The 23285-nt window shown below is 39.7% G+C and overlaps 1 protein-coding gene across 1 annotated transcript; it reads left to right on the forward strand.

Moving 5' to 3' along the window:
- Nucleotides 1-810: 810 nt before the first annotated feature.
- On the forward strand, nucleotides 811-22250 carry LOC149247998 (protein RER1B-like). The gene is made up of 4 exons (XM_089458326.1): nucleotides 811-992; nucleotides 1083-1645; nucleotides 21637-21817; nucleotides 21977-22250. The coding sequence occupies exons 2-4, from the start codon at nucleotides 1299-1301 to the stop codon at nucleotides 22025-22027; spliced, it is 579 nt and encodes a 192-aa protein (XP_089314452.1). The 5' UTR covers nucleotides 811-992; nucleotides 1083-1298; the 3' UTR covers nucleotides 22028-22250.
- Nucleotides 22251-23285: the final 1035 nt, after the last annotated feature.

The following is a 23285-nucleotide window of genomic DNA, read 5'->3' on the forward strand; positions in this document are numbered from 1 at the left end:
CCAAACCATCAAATATATTACACTCATTCTAGTTCGAGTTCTTTAAATTCCCAATTAAGGGCTCATACACAATCTTTCAAAAATTCCCCAAAATGGTCAAGGAAGACCAAAAAAAAAAAAAACAGAAGAAATAAGAAAAAGGGAAAAAGTGCAAGAATATTAAAGCCTTCATAAAAAACCAAAAATTAGTTAATTAAAAAAAATCATATCGATATGGAAACATTCCTCCTCAACCAAAAAAAACCCTAAAATTTTCATCCTAAATCTGCAGAGAATAAATATATTTATAAATTTACCAATATCTTTGATTGATGTGCCAAGATTTATAATCTTTTTATAATAAAAGACTATAAACGGTAGTTTATGGACTTTGAAAACCTGGTTACTTTTAATCATAATTCGCAAAGAAAGTAAGATTACCGTATCACTTAAAATAACTTGATGGTAATTCCCAAAAAGGTAAACTTTGACGCAATACCTTTGAATTTTAAGCTATACACCTAACTTCTTTCCATCTTATGTTAAATTAAAAACATTTTTTAATCCTACTACAAGATCAACTTTTAACTTAACCTAAACACAATAATAAATATTAACCTAAACGCTCCAAAGATTCTTTCCAATTTTCTCACTTTAATTGACAACACAAGTGTCATATTTTTTAAGGCTTTACTTTTGCATTTTGTTAATAATTTTTTTACGCTGTAGTTTAGTGGTAAATCAAAATAGGGTTAGATCCCCACTCATTACGGCGACAAAAGGTTTCATCCGCGCCAAATTGAAAATATGTAAAAACTTCTATCGTGGGGCAGTGTTGTGCCCTTCGCAAAAACCAAAACATAAATAAATTACACCTGTTACTTCAGATTTCTCACAGCTGCTTGAAAAGGACTTTGGACATGCTTGTCCTCGCCTCACCAACATTAGTTTCATTTGGCTGTGGCCATCTCACTCTACTTACCATGGAGTCCATCGGCTAAAAAATATATCAGGTTCGTCAAATATAAACGGAATTTTGCTTATTTTACAACTCTTGAATTTAAATCCCTCCACAAAATCACATCTGACCCTTTTATCTGCAGCTAACGACGTTCTGGGAGCTCAATCTCGAGCACCTGTAGCTCCGGAACGGGCCATATACGAAGATCACAATCTCGGAACAGTTTTTCACATTTCAAAGCTGGTCACGACAGGCGAAACCCCAGAAAATTCGACGAAATTGATAATATCACAAGGAAATCAACGCTCAAACCCTTCGGACTGGACAGAGGAGCCAGAAAACTAGAACCCTAAGTGCTATGGAGGGGAGTACAGGTGATGGCGGATCTTCCGCTGGCCTTGCCAGATGGAGAAACGATTTCTCTCGGAGATTTCAATATTACCTGGACAAGTCAACGCCACATCCTGTTGGGAGATGGCTTGGATCTCTTGCTGCGGCGACTGTATATATTTTGCGGGTTTATTATGTGCAGGGCTTTTACATCGTCTCTTACGGATTGGGGATTTACGTCTTGAATCTGCTGATAGGGTTTCTATCTCCTCAAGTTGATCCTGAGTTGGAAGGGATGGACGGGGCTTCTTTGCCAACTAAGGGTTCGGATGAGTTCAAGCCCTTCATTCGCAGGCTTCCTGAATTTAAATTCTGGTTTCTTCTTATTCCCAGGCCTTTTTTTTCTTCTCGTGTCATGCTTTTAGTCTTTTCAGTTACATTGTTATGAATGAATTTTTAGGTATTATAACACCCAAGAGACTCAATTTGTCTGTATGAGATAATTTGCCCGACCAATTTATTTTTGAAGATTATGGCTCCGGTCTAGATTTCGTTATAATTGATTTTATCTGATGCCATCTGTTATCAGAGTCTACAGTAATATATGGTTTATGTTTGGCCAAGGTGTTGCCAAAGTTTATTGACTACTGCTTCTTAAGGAGTCCATTTCACTTGATTTCTAAACGTTTCAATCGGCTTTCCATACCAAAATTGTTTTAAACAGTTCAAAAAATTATTTAATAGATTAGTGCATAGTAGTCATGTTCATTAAAAAAGCAGCAAACAATAAACAAAAAGGGGGATAGACATGGTTTGGTGTAGAACCAATGATAAGAAAGGTCATTTAAACTATTTTTGATGACACTTATGAAGTAGAGGAATTGGGTGCCTCCATTATTTTGTCACAGTTTCCAAGAATGAGCAGCGTGCAGCATGGGAACAGGTCCCAGTAGATAAGGTTCTAGATAGAAGCCACTAACAGTCAGCACAGGTCAGTTAAGCATGTTCTTCTGTGGTTGACTAGATAAGGCTTTCAGTGTAGGATTCGTTCCAGCAATAAATAGCCCCCAAATACCAAACTGAACGCTTTTTTGGCTTCTGATGCCCTGTTCATCAATGTTGGATTCTTTATCCTCAATGTTCCAAAATGAGGGGGAGTGCGATCATTTTCCAATTGGTTGGTGACATCTTTTCCTTAGCATCAGTGGTGGTTCCTTTCCAAAGGTATTTTTGCATTAGTTTGTTAATCTTCTTCAAAACCTCCACATGAGTAGATATCATAGGGTGGTGCATAGATTAAAGAGGCATTGTGGAGAGGGCATTTTAAGCTAGCATCTCTCTCCCTGAGATTAAGCTAGTGGAGCCCTGACATTGAGATTTTCCTTCTTAACTATTCTAATTTCAGTGCCCATTCTTTATTTCACAAAAGTTTTATTGCTGTGGGGATCCCAAGGTAGTCCAAGGACTGCTAGTTAACCTTGGCTGAGAACTTAAGTACATACACTATTCTATTTAATTTTGGGGCTTCTTCGTTCCATCAAAATATTTTACTTGTCATGTTATTTACTTCCCCCTACTCAAGCTGGTAGGAAGGTGTCAAGGTCATTTAAAAATCTTTTGGTGATTATTAGTTAGGCACTTCCCAAAATTAGTGTGTTGTTCACACATTGAGCTTGATTCAAAGGATTTACCCACTTGAAAATCTAATCTTATCTTATATTTATATATTTATGTTTATTACATTGCCTTCTCCTTTAGAAATGGTTTTGTCCTTAAATCATATTTATGGAAAGGCTTTACATCTTTGCTCTGGCTTGTAATGTCTTCACCTGATTATTTGTCCTTGATGTTGTCATGGTTGATGATATGGGGTGATGTAAACTTCTAAGTTCTAAGTAGAATTGTCAAATTGCAAATGGATTTGACCATCCAAATTTGATCTTTGTGGAACTATGCCCTCATATGACTCCCAAGATGAATTGTCTTTTGTGAAATTGAATTGCATTGATATCAATATTGTTTAGAAGATATGTCAATTGTTTTCATTTGGAGCGATGTTGATATAATGACTGGTTATGTTATCTTGATATAATGACTGGTTATGTTATCTAATTTTCTGGTTAGGATGTCAATAAGGTGTCCTTGTAGCATGACTTCCCCTTATTGTACTTGTAGTGTTTTCTAGATTTACTTTTGGTATTATATCTTCTTCATGCATCGGTGGTGTTTTGTTGATCATTGAATTTCTATCAGTAAGTACTCTTGGAATTTCCATTGTTTGTACTCCAACATCTAAAAATGTCCTTTCTTTTGATAGAATTTGCACCTTCTTGAGTTTGTGATGTTGATTGGATCTATATTTGTTCCTTTCTCCACAACTTGGATTTCCACATTTGAAGATTTCAATGCTTCCTTCTTGATAAGTTGTTCTAACTTGTTTTTTCTCTTATCACCTTTTAATTTCCTAATTAGTGCTATCAAGTTTTGACTATGATTTTTGAGGCGAAAAATTTCATTGTTTTTATTTACAATAGCTTTGTCAAATTCTTTTTTGTTAAAATTGGCAATTAGGGCCAATCTCCACATGGGTCATCTTATTTATGACAACTGATATCTTTCTTGGATTCCTCTCTCCCAGAGGTGTAGGATTGATCTAAAGATCATCCAATTCCGACATGTAAAAATGAAGATATGAATTTATTTATATTATGGACAAATTGTCAAGGTCGGTCAATAAGCAAAACAAGCATTCAAACTCCCAGCTCATCCTCAACGTTGCATATAAAAGGAGACCTCAAGTCATTTCATCCTCATCTCATCTTCACTATTCTCTCTCTCCTCACTTGATTGGGTACGCTAATCTGGGAAGCTATCTCTCACACGTGTGAAGGAAGGAGGACATTTTTTGTTTGGTTGCGTTGAACAGTTTGATCGAATTTCAAAGGCTGCTGTTTTGGGATGTGTTGACCAGCATTGACCTTCTTTTGATTGCGGATTTGGTGAGGTATCTTCCTCTTAGCAGGCCACGGATCTAGGCACTGAAATTGAGGTGATTTGACCTCTCATTTGACCACCCTAGGGCTGGCTGCAGTTCGAATTTTGTTGACCAGCTTTTGACTGGACTTTTTTGGACTATTTTGGGCTGTTTTGGCTTGTTGTTGGAGGTCGAAGTTGGTTGGGTTTGACTGAGCTTTTTAGAGGAAGAATTTTGCCTTGTTTGACCAGTGTTGACTTTTCTGGTTAGGGCTTTTTTGTTGCTGTCATAAATGATCAGATTTGTAATTTGTACTATCTCTCTCTTTGCTGAACTAGTGAGGAATATAAGAAGAATTGATCAAGGGTTTCCACACATTAGGGTTTGTCCTTGACTGGTGCCACATCTTGTGTCCTTTTGTCTTGGCTTGTCTTTTACTGTTTATATTTATGTTCTATCTGCATTTTACTATCATGCTGATGTGATTGCTAAACTGGATATTGATATTGGGCTAATAAAGAATTTGAAGTAAATTGCTCTTAAGCATAGAACATACCATTGTTACCTAAAATTAACATTTTTGCATCTTTTGCATAGACTTTTCATAATTTTGAAGGATCACCTTTGAGATATCTTTAATGCCTTCTATTGTTACTGAACTTGCCTCAATGTAACATCTTGTAATGTTATCATTTTCTTCTCTTAAGAGAATGCCAAAAGCTTCTCCTTCATGTTTAAGATGAAAGTCTATTAAAGTTGGCAAATATGGCCAAATTCTACTTTGGACAACTCATTTGATGGAGATAATTATTGCATTGAATTACTTTTTTTGAGAGGACTGAAATCGACCTAAAGATCACTAAATTTGGACAAGGAGAAATGTGTTTTTGAAGTGAATCCCACACATGTGCAAATTGTCAAGGTCGGCCACACCATCATGTAGGCTCATGAAGCCCAAGAGACATGTCTTTTGACCCACATCGACTCATATAAATAAGAGTGTCCTCCAACCTCATTTAGCACCTCATCAACTCAACATATCTTCTCTCTCCTCATTCCATTGGTTTGTACAACTAAATAATTGCAAGCTTCTCTCACATGTGCGAAGGAGGACGGAAAAAATCTTAGGGCCGAAAATCTGAAGCTGTTTGCAACTTTGACTAGTGTTGACTTTGACTCTCTGGGAAAAAATTTAGTTTGATCTTTTGGGCATCTTTTTGTTTGGGCAAGCCACACTATTTGGCACAGAAACTGAGAATTTCTGGGGACTTTGACTTGCATTGATTGTAGGCCTATTTGACCGTAAGGTGGACTTCAGGTTGACTAACTTTGATTGTAGATTTGTTTTTTGTTTTGGGCTGACTTTGACTAGTAAGAGAGGTCGAGTTCCTCTCTCCTTTGACCGAGCTGTTTTCGAGAAGTTTGACTAGAGTTTGATTGTTTTTGACTTTTTGGTTAGGGCTGATTTGACAGCTATTGACTGAGAGCATAATTGCAAATTTATTAGGGCTATTTTGGATAGTGATTTGGCAAGTCGATTTTGACTTAGACTTATACTATTGTACTCTCTCTCTCTATTGAACATTTGATATTTATAATAAGAAGAATTGATTAAGGGTTTTCCTCATCTTGGGGTTTTTCCTTGGCTTGAGCCAAATTCTTATGTTCTCTTGTTTTGGCTTGCTTTCTGCATTTTATTGTTTATGTTCTATGTACAGTTACTGTCAATGTGATTAATATTTTATGTGATTGCTATTGGAAAATAAATGGAAATCATCATTAGGCTAATAAAAGGACATTGAAGTAATTGTTGCAAGCATAGAACATACCATTGTTATCTAAAATTAACATAGTATCAGAGACTAGGTGAGGACAAAGCCCAAGAAAGAGAAAGAAAAACAATCATTAAGAGATTTGTTGGACAAAGATTATTAGACAAGTCTCCATGGCCTCTACATCTTACTTCAAGTATGAAGACAAGCTCAATGACAAATCTGACTATCATGCATGGAAGATGACTTTGGACTTGACTTTGGAGGAGCATGAAGTATTGGATTATGTGTAGGGAAAAGTGGTGGAGCTTCCTTCAAATGCACCTGTTGCTGCAAAAACGAAGTATAAAAAAGGTGAGGTCAAAGAAAAAAAAAATTTGATTGACTCCATTCAAAACATTTGGTTGCCGATATTTTTGATTTGGGAACTTCTAAGGAAATATATGATAAGTTGGTTGGGATGTTCAAAGTGAACAATACAAATCGAATTCTCTTTTTGAAGAGCAAGTTGAAGGATATCAAGATGGATAAAGGGGAGTCTATCCAATCATACTTCATGAGAATAACTCAAATCAACAATGACTTGCAATTTGTTGGAGAAGTTATTGCTGACAGGCTAGTTCACTCTTATTGCTCTTGGAGGTCTCTCACGACCATGGGATGTATTTGTCACCACTATTCTCAACAATGACAGGATACCTGGTTTCCATGAGTTATTGGCTAGATGCACTCAAGAAGAGACAAGGATGATGGAGAGAGATAAGTCCTCCAATGGAAATGAGCCTACTGCTTTCTCCGCTCATGCGAAAAGGAAGAATGACGCTGGTTTAAGGAGACAAGGTCAAGTATCTAAGAAGGGATTCAAAGGAGGAAGAAAATGAAGACGCTACAATTGTAATAGGTTCAACCACTGTCCTTGATAGCGCCCTCACAAGAAGAATCTTCCAAGGGATGATGACGACAACAACTACAACAACAACAATAATTACAAAAGTAATGACAATCTAAGGAACAATAGGTTCAACAACAAAGGAAAGAGAATTGCTCTCGCTGCTCAAAATGGAAATGGTTGATCTCCCACATGCCAGGTATGATGAAAGTAACGTTGTGGAAAAACAAGATGAGTTTTATCTTATTTTTGCTCTATCTATTGCCCCTCCTTCGGATACTTTGGATCATTGGTTGATTGATAGTGGAGCCTTAAGGCACTTCATTGGATACAAGGAGGCCCTCTCAAATTTAGTTGAGAAGAAAACTAATTTAAAGATCATACTTGGAGATAATGCCACCTACCCCATGAAAGGGATAGGTACTGTCACTCTTCACTTGAATCAAGGTCAAACCATTCATCTACAAGAAGTATTGTATGTGCCCGATTTGAAGAAGAACTTGGTGTCTTTCTGCGATGGAAGACAAAGGCTTCAAGGTAGCCTTCATTGATGGAAAGATACGTATTTGGCATAGAAACCCTAAATATGCATTTACTCTTGGATTTAGGTTTGATGGTCTCTATCAAGTTGGTGGAAGTCCTTTGGGAGCTTTGGTGAGTGATACTTCTCTTCAATGTGAATTATGGCACTGGAGGTTTGCCCACTTACATTACAAAGCCTTACTTGGGGTAAGGAAGATGGTCACAGGGATGCTCGACTTTACTATGAACCATGGAGTTTGTCAGGGTTGTGCGGTTGGGAAACATACAAAGGGACCTCGAGTGAAAGCAAGGCAATCGATATTCTTCAGTTGGTCCATTTTGACCTATCTGGTGCCTTGCTTGTAACCTCATTTGGAGGATACACATATTATGCAATCTTTGTGGATGACTTTCCACGCAAAACATGGATCTATTTCTTGAAGAGGAAGGATGAAGTGTTCAAATGGTTTCATTCTTTCAAAGCATTGGTGAGAAATCAAACAGGGAAGAAGATTAAGACGTTGAGGACCGACAATGGAACCAAATATGAATCAAATGAATTCAATGACTTTTGCAAAGAGGCTGGCATTAAGAGGGAGACAACGGTTCCATACACTCCTGAGTAGAATGGTGTTGCTGAAAGGAAGAATCAAACAATCACGTAAACCACCCATGCCATGATCTATGATCAAGGTCTATTGAAATTCTTATGGGGAGAAGCTGCCAACACTATCGTATATGTTCAAAATAGGAGCTCGCATCAAGCCTTGGATTTGAAGACACTGGAGGAAGTCTTCACTAATAATAAACCTGATGTTTCTCATTTTAGAATTTTTGGTTGTTCGGTATACTTTCATGTGCCTAAAGAGAAAAGGAATAAATTGGAAGTTTTTGGGAAGAAAGCTATATTCGTCGGCTATAGTGAAAATTCAAAGGCATATAGGATCTGTGTACCTGGTCAAAGAAATGTGAAAGTAAACTGAGATGTTACCTTTGATGAAGACATTGCCCTCGGGATAGCCAAAGATCTCCCCATCTTAAGGAAGGACAATGATGATGTTGTCGAAAATCAAGATGAACCTCCGATGGATGAGCCTATACTTGATATTGATGGACCGATGGATCCTATTGATACATCTCTTGGTGATTCCTCTACCTCAAGGAAAAGACCACTATGGCTTGAAGACACTCTTGAAGACATTGAGAGACATATTGCTCCAAGAGGGAGATTTTGCAAAAGTAAGAAGCTGAACACTTGTGGTTGCCATCAATACTATTGTCCAAGCTGAACCATGCACGTTCGAAGAAGCCGTAAAGTACCAACTATGGAAAGATGCGATGAATGAGGAATATGAATTGATCATGAAGAATGATGTCCGGGATGTGGTCCCTAGACCTAAGGACAAGTCAGTTGTCATCTCAAAATGGCTTTACAAAATTAAACATGGAGCTAATGGAAGTGTTGAAAAATATAAGGCTAGGTTCATAGCTTGTGGCTTCTCTCAAAAGGAAGGATTGGACTATGATGAAATATTTGCACCAGTTGCTCGATATACCACTATCTGATCCATTATTGCTCTCACTGCCAACCAAGGTTGGAGTCTACATCAAATGGATGCCAAGACTGCATTCTTGCATGGCTCATTTAAGGAGAAAGTCTACCTGGAACAACTATAGGGGTTTGAAGTACAAGATCAAAGGACACATGTCTACCGGCTGAAGAAAGCCCTCAATGGATTGAAGCAAGCCCTTAGGGCTTGGTATGAAAGAATTGACAATTATCTCATGAAGTTGGGTTTTACTAGAAGCTATGCTGGTCCAAACCTATACTTCAAGGTTGAAAAGGACATGCCTCTTATTTTGGTCCTTTATGTTGATGATCTCTTTTTGATTGGTGCAAACCCTCTCATTTATCAATGCAAAAGGGAGTTGACTTCCGAGTTCGAGATGAAGGACCTAGGACTGATGCATTACTTCCTAGGCCTTGAGGTCTGGGAAAAGCCAGGTGAGATTTTCCTTTTTCAAGGAAAATACATTGTGAAGTTGTTAGAAAGATGTGGGATGGTGGATTGCAAGTCTGTGACTACTCCGATGGAACTAAACTTCAAGAAGCTATGTGGAAGTGCTCTTGGGCCCAAATTGGCAAACCCTTTTGAATACAGACAACTTGTGGGGGCCCTGATGTTCTTGGTAAACTCCTGATCGGACATATGCTTTGTTGTAAATACTTAGAGTCAATTTATAGTTGAGCCTCATCACATACATTGGGTTGTTGCAAAGAATCTTGTAAGATACCTTAGTGGCAATATCAACTATGGGTTGAGATACACTGCCGAGATTTTGAGGCTACATGGATATTCTGATGTTGACTGGGTTTGCAGTGTGGTGGATAGAAAGAGTACGTCAAGATGTTGCTTCTCGTTGCGTTTTGCTTTGATTTCTTGTATGAGCAGGAAGCAAAAATCGATTGCTCTAAGCACCGACGAGGCCGAATATATTGCAGCTAGTATGGTCTGTTGTGATGTTGTTTGGTTGAGGAAGCTCTTCAGTGATCTATTTGAACACCTGTTGGATACCACTGCTATCTAATGCGATAATTAGAGCGGGACTCGCCTTTCAGAGAATCCCGTGTGTAAAAATTTCAAGTCTGAAATCGTATTGCAGCAACTGGAATTAATTATTCTAATTGTTAATTAATTTAACGATTTATTTGCTACGACAAATATCGAATAAATCACACTGCAACCTTCACAAATAAAATTGCGGAAAATAATAGTGTTGGAAATTGAGAAATAATCTACTACACACAAAATTATCACACTTATTTTTAGACTAAAGTTTACGAAAAAACCCAACTTGGGAAAACCAGTGCAGCAACTGAGGGTTTTTATTATTATGCAACAATGAATTTATTCAAGTACAATCTGGATGCCGAACACTGGCAATCCTGTAGAGAAAATACTGGCAAAAATCTAGTGAGGAATTTTCCTCACCCCATAAGCAATTCGACATTCAATACTGGAAAAAATCTAGTGAGGAATTTTCCTCACCCCATAAGCAATTCGACACTGAATACTGGCCTCTGAAACCCCTCCACGAATTGCCTTGCATCACCCTTTGTGCAGGCACAGATTTGTATGGATTGGATCTCACACTTAGTTGCCTCTTTAGCTTGCCACAAACACTGGCAACGTTTTGCCCGACCTCTGTGAAATTATTTTGCCTTCGGAACTCTGAAACAACTTCCAGAATTTGCAAATCAAACTACCTCTTAGAGGCTTTTGCGTAGCCCCGTTGTGGCTATCTCTACCTCTCTGTAGTGTACTCTCCGGATTTGGAAAATCTTCCCTCTAGACTCACTGTCCCTGCCCCTCTTTGTCTCTGCTTCTTTCTTTGGTTCGAACTCTTCCTGCTACTGCCTCTGGAAACTCAAACTCTCAAAGGAAATTGATCACTGCGTGTCTCATAGGTGCGTTCTCCATCTACCCATCGAATTCTTGTAATCTTCTGTTGGACCTCCAATAACCAAGATTAAAACTTAATCAAGGGCCCAAATTATTTCCCAGTCAATCTGTGTGAGTTTCTAGATGATTCACACCTTATCTTAATTAATTATGATTAATTAACCACTTTTCCTAAGTTTAGAATTGAATTTCTAGATGATTCACTCTTTATCTCAATTAATTTTGATTAATTAACCACTTTTCCTAAGTTTAGATTTGGGAAATATTTAAAAATAAGCTAATAATCTAATTGTGACACTTTTAGGGGGAATTTCCAAAAATGATTTCTGGGTTATGGAGAACTCTTGCATTTTAGCCTCTCCACAAAGTTTCGAGACTAGAACACCTCTGATGCTACAAAAACTAATGCTCCCTCTTAGCGAGGAAGGTGTTCAAGTGCGACACTGTTGCTACAACACCCAGTCTCTGTATCACTCTCTGTCATGCTGCTGATGTCTAGCCATTGTGACTGCCTGCCATTGCCCACCAACCACTGTGCAACTCTGATGCTGCATCTGTGTTGCTGTTGACATTGCCATACTGCTGCCAACTTTACATTTGCATTGCAACTCCCTCTCATCTGTTGTTGCTAGAATTGATAAGCATCCTAAATACTGAATCAACTGTGTTCAATATGATGCATCTGTCTCCTGAGTCCTGACTGCTACTAGCTGCTGCATTGTCCATTGAAGAATCTGTATTGCTGCTGACTCTGCATTGTGCCACTCTGAACTGCGCTCACTAGCATCTGACTGCTACTAGTTTGCAACTGTCACTCCAGAATCTGACTGCATCAACTGACACTGATCCACCTCACTACTGAATATTGTGGGCCCCCATAGCAAGGTAATGATCCATGAGGACACCTCAATGGACCCTAGCCTTGTCTGCATTGCTCTGGGACTAAAGCTCTAGATCGCCCAACCTCTCTCTTGGTGGTATAGCTGCAAATATCGCGAAATCTTCTTCCAACCTGGAGGACAACTTATCGATCTTAGCGGAGGCTGTTACCTGGTCCTGCTTCTACTACTTGTCCTTCTTCCTGAGAAGACACTGTGTACTGTAGTGGCCAAACTCCCCACACCTGAAGCACTTGACCTTTGACAGGTCCTTCTTCTTCTTCTTTTCCCCTTGTCCTTGATTGGGACCCTTTGATGCTAGGGCCACATTCTCCTCTTCCTTCTCACCCTTCAAGAACTTTCTACTGCTTCTGCTGATGGTGCTCTTTACTAGAACTTGCCTCAACTCCTCCTGCTGTAGGTCAGACCACATCCTGTCCCACCCAGTGAATGTGTTTCGTCCCAAAATACTCCAGACGAAGACTTGCCAATCCTTCGAGACACTGTTCAGGGCCAACCGTACAAGCTTTGTCGGACATCCTAGCCTTCCAAAAGACATAGTTGGAGGCTCCCTCCAACCTATCCTGATCTCTAAGCCCAGTTGTGGCTATCTCTAGATCTGGTTGAAAATTTCCCCCTTTCCCTTTGCTTGGCTATTGGATTTGCTACACGTAGTCCCATTTAGAGTGAGGAAATCTGCTCACAGCTACTACCTATCTGCAACTGGAAAAATTAGATCTCTAAAACTTGAGATCCCCTGAGAGAAATTTTCCCTCTCTGTGTACTATTTCTCTTCCACTTTACGTTAATTCTGCTACTACAAACTGTTGCAAAATCCTTCTGCACCCAAACAAGGAATCTACTAAGCGAAAATAACTCAGTTGTTGCTCCCTTTGCCTGCTGCAATCACTGAATCCGGCAAGTCGAATTTTTTTGCCAACTTGCGTTGAAAAATTGATCTGCCCAACAATTTCAAACTCCCTGGCTTAGAGTCTGTGCAACCCCTAGAAAAATCGTCCTGCTGCTCCTTTTGAACAACGAATTCTTCTGCCTCTGCTTCTAAGCTTCTCCGTTTGATCAATCATTCTCTGATACCACATGAATTTAAAATCTGAAATCCTATTGCAGCAACTGGAATTAATTCTTCTAATTGTTAATTGATTGAATGATTTATTTGCTATGACAAATATCGAATAAATCACACTGCAACCTTCACAAATAAAACTACGAAAAATAATAATGCTGGAAATTGAGAAATAATCTAGCGCGCACACAAAATTGTGACACTTATTTTTGGACTAAAGTCTACAGAAAAACCCAACTTCGGAAAACTCGTGCAGCAGTTGAGGGTTTTTATTATTATGCTGCAGAAAATTTATCTGAGTACAATCTGGATGCCAAATATTAGCAATCCTACAGAGAAAATACTGGCAAAAATCTAGCAAGGAATTTTCCTCACCCCATAAGCAATCCGACACTGAAAACTGGTCTCTAAAACCCCTCGACGAATTGCACTGTGTCACCCTTTGCATAGGCACAAATCCGTACGACGTGGATCTCACATTGAGATGCGTCTTCAACTTGCCACTGACTCTGGAAACGTTTCTCCTGGCCTCTGCAAAATTCTTCTGCCTTTGGAACTTTGAAATGACTTCCTGAATTTGCAAATTGAACTGCCTCTTAGAGGCTTTTGTGCAAGCTCTCTGTGGCTATCTCTGCTTCTCTGTAGTGTACTCTCCGGATCTGGAAATCTTTCCTTCGAACTCACTATCCCTGCCCCCCTCTGTCTCTGCCTCTGTCTCTGGCTCGAACTCTTCCAATTACTACCTTTGGAAAATCGAACTTTCCAAGGAAATCGATCTCTGTGTGTCTCACAAGTGTGTTCTCCATCTACCCATCGACTTCTTATAATCTTTCGTTGGACCTCCAACGCCTAAGATTAAAACTTAATCAAGGGTCCAAATTATTTCCTAGTTGATCCATGTGCGTTTCTAGATGATTCACACCTTATCTCAATTAATTCTAATTAATTAACCACTTTTCCTAAGTTTTTTTTTTGGTTTGGTTTCTTCTTCTTTGTTGATTTACCCAGTACGAAAAAAGCTTGATTGTATTATATAAAAGATATAAAATCAGGATATTACATCTAGGTATAGCTGGATAGAGAGAAATAGCCAAAACTTTTCCTTAGTTTAGACTTAGGAAATATTTAAAAATAGACTAATAATCTAATTGAAACACTTTTATTTGGAATTTCTAGAAAGGATTTTTGGGTTATGGAGAACTCTTGTGTTTTAACCTCTCCTCAAAGTTTCGAGACTAGAACACCTCCAATGCTACAAAAACTAACGTCGTGTTCCACAACCGCTCCAAGCATATTGATATCAAGTACCACTTTATTTGGTATATGGTACAACGAGGAGCAATAAGGTTCCAAGACATCAGGACTGATGAGCAGGTTGTTGACATTCTCACGAAGCCCTTGAGGAAGGTCAAGTTCTTAACCTTCTGAGAGAGACTTGGAGTCGTGGAAGGACCCTCCCATGAGGGTCCCGCTTGAGTTGGACATTGAGCTCTGGGAGCTCCTGGGGGCCTGGGGTACTTCTTAGAGCTATGAGCGACCATAGGGTGAGTGGTTCACCTTCCCCTATAGGTATGTTGTGTACAGGGTGAGTGGTTCACCTTCCCCTGTGATACCCCATGATGATATATGAGAGCATAGGGTGAGTGGTTCACCTTCCCCTATGATGGTTGACATGTGTGTAGGGTGAGTGGTTCACCTTCCCCTATGATTGATGATATATGCATAGGATGAGTGGTTCACCTTCTCCTATGGCATATGAGCAAGATGAGTGGTTCACCTTCTCCCACGGATGCCCCAACATACATCCTACCCATGTAGTCTGAGACTCTTGGGAAGTACCTCTTATCTGGCCAATGAGTTGGGAAAAGAGAATAGGGACCATAACACTACAGATGGATACATCGTGTATTACTGTACTCCCTATATCTAGGATGCATGATGTTCAACAAGTTGATCCGGGATCAAGTTCGATTAGGGTTCTACCCTGGTTATGTGGATTGACTTTCTCAGTGGAGAGTGGCAAGGTCTTGCGACTCATTCTCCACTGATTCTTCTTATTATCTATATCAGTGTTCAACAGAGCCGAGACGAGATGCAAAGTTTGTTCATGATGAGCTCAATATCTTTTCCAAATTAGCAATCACATCAGCATTAAAGTAAATTGTAGATAGAACATAAACATAGATCGCAGAAGACAAGCCAAGACAAGAGGACACAAGATGTGGCGCTAGCCAGGGACAAACCCCAATGTGGGTAAACCCTTGATCAATTCTTTTTATATGTTCTTCAATAGTTCAGCAGAGAGAGAGAGAGAGATAGATAGTACATTTACAACAGAAGTCAACACTTTGACTTATCTAGATAAGAGCATAGATCATCTCTACGAACATGATACATGAGATCAGTTGAAGACATGCTACTTCAACTGATTCTCCCGGGTGACTCCTTCACCTATCATTGTGCTGCATCTCGTCATCATGCTGCACCTCACCGTGCTGCACCCATCATCACAATGCTGGACCTCATGACCATGCTGTACACATCATACTGCTGCACCTTATGCTGCACTGTTGTCCCATCTGCCATTGTTGCACCATGCTGCCACAACTGTCCTATGCGGCATACTGGTGTCCCACTGTTAGTGACATAGTCATTCCATGTTTGCTTGCTGTCCCATCACAACTTGCTATACCTTGCTGCTGTCCCATGTGACTTAGCATACCTTGCTGCTATCCCATGTGACTTTGCGGAACTAAGTAGCCTTGCTGTCCATGCATCTTTGCAGCACTATTGTAGCCTTGCTGTCCATGCATCTGCTGTTCCAATGCTGCTTTCATTGCTGCTTATGTGGTGACTGGTTAGGGCATCTGGCAGCCCTTACCAATGTTTTAAAACTCCGACTCCGATTCCGACTCGGCCGAGGGTTGACTCCGACTCCGACTCCGACTTGGTATCGACTCGGTCGGCTCGATTTCAATGACTCGGTCCTTGTAAAAAATACATTAAATATTTATTTTTTATAAAAACACATAATTTTAAAGATTTTCATTCATGTTTCCAAACACACAGCATTAGAATATAGATAGAAGACAACATATGATCAAAGTAGGCTCATGAATATATCCATTATATCAAAATGGCACCCAGTACATTGTCCAATACATACACGATGATGATATAGAGATCAAAACAAAAACACATAACCAAGGAGGCTATAAATGGCCTCTACAACAAAACTCTGTGACTAGTACTACTGGCTACTGCTAGAGTTGCCAACATCATCTGGCTCAGTGTTACTTGGGAGCAGGAGCGAAAGTGGGGAGCGAGAGCGAAAACGGGAGCGGGAGCGACATTTTGAGAAGCTCTTGGTTTGGGAGCGAATCCCAGAGGAGTTCGACAACCAATGTCACTAACATCAAGGTACATAGAGGGATTGGTGCTCTTGATTAAATACGAGTTCCAGAATCCATACCCTAATACATGACAAAATTCAATGGAAACATTGCAATCCTCCAATCCTGAAACCCTGAAAAACTGATAAGTCTGCTGGATTTTGAATGAAATCTAAAATTCTACTTTCTCCATATGAAATCCAATGAGACCGAAACCACTCTCAAACATCCTTAGTCATTTCATGGTAATGTTAAAAATTTAAGTAAAAGGATGAAAATGAAGATTAAGGAGATTGTCACTTTTACTTTAAGAATTTAACATTACCATGAAAATTTATAACTGCTTGGAGTCCAAACCAACCAAAAAACAATTTAAAAATCCATTAAAATTTTATTAAATCGCAGTTTGACATGATGCTGGGCGTTTTTTTGTGACTCGGTCGAGTCATAACGGAAACGGCCGAGTCAGCCATGACTCGGCCGAGTCATTCAATGACTCGGTCGAGTCATGGCTGACTCGGCCAGTCGAACCATTCCAAAGGTCGGGTCATAGAAAAAGGTATTGGCTCGGATCAACCCGGCCGTTTCGGTTTCGAAACGGCCGTTTCTTAAAACAATGGCCCTTACACACCCAGCTATCAGTCCACAAACAATCCCTTAAGGACTATGGCCCACCTAGGCAAGCTTCTTTACTAGCAACGTTGCCTCCTTAGGATGTGAATCAACCCTTACACCCTTATCGCACACCAACAATCTTGTTGCTGCTGTCTCCACAGAATGGCCACAAATTTGCAGCGTATTGCTTTTATTCTCCTCGACCTGGCTGCTTGCCTCTTGTGCTCGTAATTGTCCTGTGCCCACGCTGTCCCTACAACCCTTTCACGCTGTCTAGGGCGGCCTCCACGCCGTTCCTTTGATCCTTCATGCTGCGGCTAAGGCTCCGCTGTCCACAAACCTTTCACGCTGTCTAGGGTAGCCTCCATGTTATCCCTTTGATCCTGCATGTTGCGGCTAAGGCTCCGCTGTCCACACAGACCTTCACACTCTCTAGGGCAGCCTCCACGCTGTCCCTTTGACCCTTCATACTGCGGCTAAGGCTCCATTGTCCACACAACCCTTCACGCTGTCTAGGGCAGCCTCCTTCTTGACTGCGTAGAGGCCAGCGTATAGGCTAGGGCTTCTTCTTGATAGCATTAGTGCTTAGACAACGTATTTCTTTTTCTAGACTGCGGCTAGGTTATGTGTAGAAGCTAGGGCTAGGCTGCGGCTAGGTTATGCGTAGAAGCTAGGGCTAGGACTGCGGCTAGGGCTTATTGTTATGCCTTCTTTTCTCCTGTGTGTTAGGGCTACTTCCTCCTAGATTTCTCTCACACTAAAACCCAAGACAAGTGGAGAGAAATCAAGAGAGAAGTTGTGTGTGAAATGACTTTCAAGTCATCTCCTTTTATACTAAAACGTTGAGCACATGTGTGGGTTATTGGGTTGCTGGCCGACCTTGACGAATTGTCCCATAACACAAATAAATTCATAATTCCATGAATACTTATCAGAATCGGAGGATCTTTAGATCAATCCTACACCTCTCGATGAGAGGGATCCAAGAAAAATATCAGCTGCCATAAATAAGATGACCCACATGGAGTTTGGCCCTAGTTGCCAATTTTAACATGATCTTTGTTACACAGCTGCTCAACTACATCTTCATCCTCGCCAATCTTCCCCATGGCTGACTCAATATTTTCCTCTTGATAATCATTACCATCCTCGTCACGTTGTGTAAAAGCATCTCCTCTGTTAATTTTACCTACTGGAAGACAAGGTTGTGATAATATATCTTGTGCTACATCCTCCATGTCATAAGAAAGGTCTTTCATTTCCTTTTTCCCCTTCACAATTGAGCACAAGTTTAGAAACTCAACATCCAGATTTCCTTGAGGTTCAAGCTGCAATTTATCTCGAGTTTTTTCTCCATCCAGTGGCCCATTCTCTGATCCAACAAAAGAGTCATTGCCGACTGTATGCTTTCACTGTCAAGATGCTTTACCAAATTCATGTCATTTTCACAATCAAGGGGTGCACTAGCTGTGGCAGCTAAAGTTGGCATTCCATCTTTCAATTGATGGCTGGACAATCCATCACAAATACTGTCTTTGTTTCTTTCAAGTAAGTCTGGCTGATTGCCTACCTCCTCTTTAGGGGGATATGGCCATGTCCATGCTTTCGCCTTTGCTTCAACTTTTCTTATACTTTGCTTTTCAGGCTTGGGCTTATGATCGGTATCCCTCGATTTGTTTTTCTTGCAACTAGCCTAAAAATCGTTCCATTTACCTGCTTTCTGCTGCATCCCCACATTATTCAATTTGGGTGTTTGATCAGTCTTGAATGTCACGGTTGTGGCAGCCATTATATTCTGCTTAGTGGGTTGACCAAAGGTGAGCTGCCCAAAAACTGGAATTGATATGCCAGTGAGCCCACTGGAAGCAGCTGGTTGTCTGATCAAAATTGCCAAGAGAAAATACAACCCAGTCTGGGCATGATTTGGTGATTGAAGGAAAGAAAATGCACCCTGTCTGGGCATGATTTGGTGATTGAAGGCCATTGAACAGAGGAGGAGTTGATTGTGCACAGCTTGCTGGCTTGCTCTGTGACAACATTGTTGGTGTGCTGTTAGAGAACAAGTTGCTCTCAAAAGCAGGAGTGTTTTGGCCAAATTTTGGTGTTGAAGATTGACTCATTCCAAATGACTGAGTACTTCTAAGGGGCGTGCTCTTATCATTAGGTTCAGAAGATTGATCTCTTTTATTCTAACTTCAACTTCTTTGATTCCTCAAAAGCCCTTCTGTTCCAATATTGCAATTCTTTCATGGTTTCCGCTTGCTGCTTTTCCAACTTCTGCCATGGTTCTGCATATTCCTCACCAAGTATTTTTTCCTATGGTTCCACCTTTAAACACCCTCGAGGCTGGCAGGAGAGCCAGCTCTGATACCACTCTAGTGTGATAGGGTAATTTGGCCCTAGGGCTTCTTAGGGCGACCAGTGTTTCAGCAGAATTTTCTTGTACAAGAATTTAATTCAATACATATAACATATATTTCAAATAAACAGAGTTGGCTTTTAAATTAGTGCAATAAATCCAACAGTGATATCATTCAACAGATCCACAAAATGATATAATCCAGGTTCAACAGTTAATAGTTTAATAGACCAGAATAAATTCAACAGCACAGCAATACCTTAACCAGATACTTGACTACTCAAGATCAACTAGTAAGAAACCCTATGTGAGTTCTATCTAAATTTTGCCATAGATTCGTACTTGTTTTCTGCCTCCGTAATATCTTCAGAGTCTTCTCAACTCTCTGCTTGGACCTACTCAACAAGTTGTGCAGACTTCAGACTTCATAGGTCTTGGATACCTTCTCTGTTCCGTTACAGGGGGCCAAATTTCCTTCAGGACATCAGATCTATAGAACAGGCATCAAAACACTTCATATTGACCACTGGAGTATCACAGGAAGTCATTCATCCTCAGAAGATGCTCCGTATGCTCAGAGAATCAACTTCGGGAGGTTTCCTTGCCTCAGAAAAATTGGATTATTTGCCTCGGATATATCTTCGGTGCCTCAGATTTCGTCTAAATAGCTACAGAACACGATGACTGCCTCAGAAACTCGTCACTCAGCAGGCATTTCGCTCAACCTTCAGAGGAGCTCGGATTACTAGTAGCAATGCTTAGTCTGTCACGGATTCCAGCCTAAGTACTTTGGAAGCCACAGAAAGACGGGAAACTCTACATACAATTGCAGAGGCTTCTGGTCCAGATCTTCGTTGGCTTCAGGAGAATCTGTTTCAGGAGTATGACACAGTATTAGGCTATTCCAACTTCGTCTAACCTCCAGATCAACTCACATCGCCAAGAAAAGTGCTTGAATTGTCTTGCTACATATGAAGTTGTCCTGGAACGATTTGCCTTGATGAATCTCTTCAGACCAGAGATAATCATGCTCCAGGGCAAGTAGAAAATAGGAAAATAGAGAGAAACTAACTTTATCAACTAGGGTGGAATCTTTCACCACCAAAATTTATAGGAAAAAGGGGTCGTAAAACCCTCAGAGCCTCAGGCTCAAAGAAAAACAGAGATAAAATGATTCAATCCAACGAAAATCCAAATGAATTCAACCCTCTTGTATTTATAGATTTCCTCGAGGGGATTCTCTCCTTAATTAATTGAGTAAATTCACTCCAAACCCTAAACTTGGGTTTCTTTGCCCAGATGCCCCAAAACTTGCCCAGACATTGGGTATTTTGGGGTTTTCCCCTTTATCAATGACTAGAGCCTACAGGGATCGATAGGCTACTTCGTCTCGGGGTTTTTCCCCTTTATCAATGACTATAGCCTACAGGGATTGATAGGATACTTCGTCTCTTGGACAATTAATTTCTCGGGAACATTACATTCTGTGTGGTTGTTTCAAGACAAAATGCTGGTTGATGGATCAGTGATCAAGGAGATGAAAATTTGTTTTTCAGTAGCAAGTGCAATGCTAAAGCATTGCACTGTATCCAGCAAGAAATATTGAATTTTTAATTGGTCGGAAACACTAAGGCCATGTTGGCTATATGAGAACATTTCCCCTAATGCCTTGAGTAGGGTTACCTCTCTTTAGGGTCACGTTGCTGTAATCACACTGGTATTTTTCTCTTCACTTATTTCTTTGGTACTTTATAAATTTGTTTACAAGTTTGGATTATGTTTGAAAGAAGTGTGGGGATGTCAGGGACTGCTGGAGAGACCCCAAAATTTTGCAGGACAACACCTCCAAAATATAAAAATTACAAATTTGAACATTTAGATATCCATTTTGATGTAATAAGTGGTTATTCAATACCCTTTTATAACATTTTATATCCAATTTAACAGATGGTTTAAAACCACTGGTGGAATCTCATCTGAAACTCAGAAGTTATTAAATGATTGCAACATGATGGTTTGTTTCAAAACCTCTTTTATAAGATTGACTAAGTGGTAGGATCCATCGTAGAGAGGAAATATGAACAAATAGCAAAAAATATAATTTTTATATTTTATATGTCACTTTTGGTGACCTTCTCCCTGGAGGATGGTTGACGTCCCTAAATGGTTGAGGGATGCGTGCACATCCCCAGAACATCCTGCGTGTGCTGGGCACATCCCAGGGGCATGAAAAAACTGTCGCTGGCATCCCATTGATGCAGGGGGCATGGAAAATGCATGTCCCTGTCCCCATGAAATGATGTGTTTGACTGTATTTGTTTTTTTGTGTTCGCTTGCTAAAGATAATTTATGTCATCGTTACCTCTAAAATCAGTGGAAATCTTCTAAGATAAATATTTTATATTTCAATCTGGCAGGTATTCTATAACAAAGGCATTCTGTATTGCTTTTGTGATGACATTTTTTTCAGTATTTGATGTCCCCGTATTTTGGCCAATATTATTATGTTACTGGGTGGTGCTTTTTGTGCTTACAATGAAGCGCCAAATACTCCACATGATCAAGTACAAATATGTCCCGTTTTCTATAGGCAAGCAGGTATACTCTTTGTTTGTTTGATTATATTTAATCATTTATTTATATCGTTCAAGTTGCCAATATTCTTGTGTTTGCGTCTTGGTTGTCTTTCTAATGTTACTGGGTGGTGCTTTTTATGTGTACTAAATGTGATTCCCTTTTTTTCCCTTTGGATTTCAGAGATACTCAGGGAAAAGGTCAACTGACAAGGCAGGCTCTTCTAGGGATTGATTGTCAGATTAAAAATTGGGGACATTCTATATTTTCAGTGCCTACTTGTGTTGCACTTCTGTATAAATGCCTGTCTGATTACTGGAAGTAAATTGGGCATTGCGAACAGGCATGTAGTTTTTGGTTAGGGAGCATGACAAAGGAATTTGGATCATATAATTGTAATGCAATTTCCAGTTTTCAACCATTTAGATGAATATTTGCCCCTTTTTCCAGCTCAAAATATGGCTCTTATGATATTTGGGTAGGTTTGATTTATGTTAATCATTATCCATGGGTTGGACCTTGTCCATGTAGTGTGTCTTTTGAATTTAACCCATTATTGTTGAGATTTGCATTGCATTGTCTCTGATATGCAGGCGACAATTGAACCAATTGAAAGAAGATATGTCTCTATCAGATAATTATGATTTGGAGGCATATCATCTTGCATATGACTTATCTTCTTGCTGTTCTGTCAGTTATCTAGGGATTGGATCACTAATGGATTACAGATTGAGCTTCAGCTGCAAGGGTTTGGTTTTCAAACAGCTTTATTCCATGCAAGTTTTCCCAACAGTGTGATGTCTTTGTCAAAGCATTTAGGCTGCCAATATATTTAACAAGCTTCCATGGGAGTTAGTCCTCAATTTTACGATATGCTTTAAAATAAGGATAGCAAGGGCATTGATCTCAGGATCCAGTCTGATGATCATGTCCAACAGACAGGTACTTGGGTAAGTGTCTGGCTTTTGTTTTGATTTCTATCTTCATAGGGGTTTCTGCAGACTCTTCTTTATCTTGTTTAACTGTTACCCCAAAATATCCTAGTTAATCTTATTTGAAGCCTATTTCACTTCTGTGTGGATAATTAATGCAACAATATCATTTGTACAAAATTTCCCTCAGGTAATATCTCTTGTAATATAAAACTTCTATACTGCAAAAATTTGTAGTGGTGAATGTATACTACATATAGTGTCATGGGATCAATTTCCCCTAGCTTTAACCTATTGTGCAACATGCATCCTGTTTACCCATCAAGTGGTGTTTTGACCAAATCGTATTTTGATAAAATGTTTTACATTTGTATCTCCTGATCTTTGAACTTCCAAGCGAATTGAATGATACTGAATTTTCCATTTTGCTTCTTTGGTTTTAAATTCGCAGCTTATGGGCTGAGGTTTTCAAAGAGTTTGGCTCACAATTTTTTGAAGTTGGGTAAAATTTTCTTGGGATAATTTTTGCCTGTCTTCTAGGATGAGGATTTGACGGATTA

Source organism: Pinus tabuliformis, chromosome 7, assembly GCF_031772625.1.
Source record: "Pinus tabuliformis cultivar Carrire ecotype Pingquan chromosome 7, CPIR1, whole genome shotgun sequence".
NCBI classification, from domain to species: Eukaryota; Viridiplantae; Streptophyta; class Pinopsida; order Pinales; family Pinaceae; genus Pinus; species Pinus tabuliformis.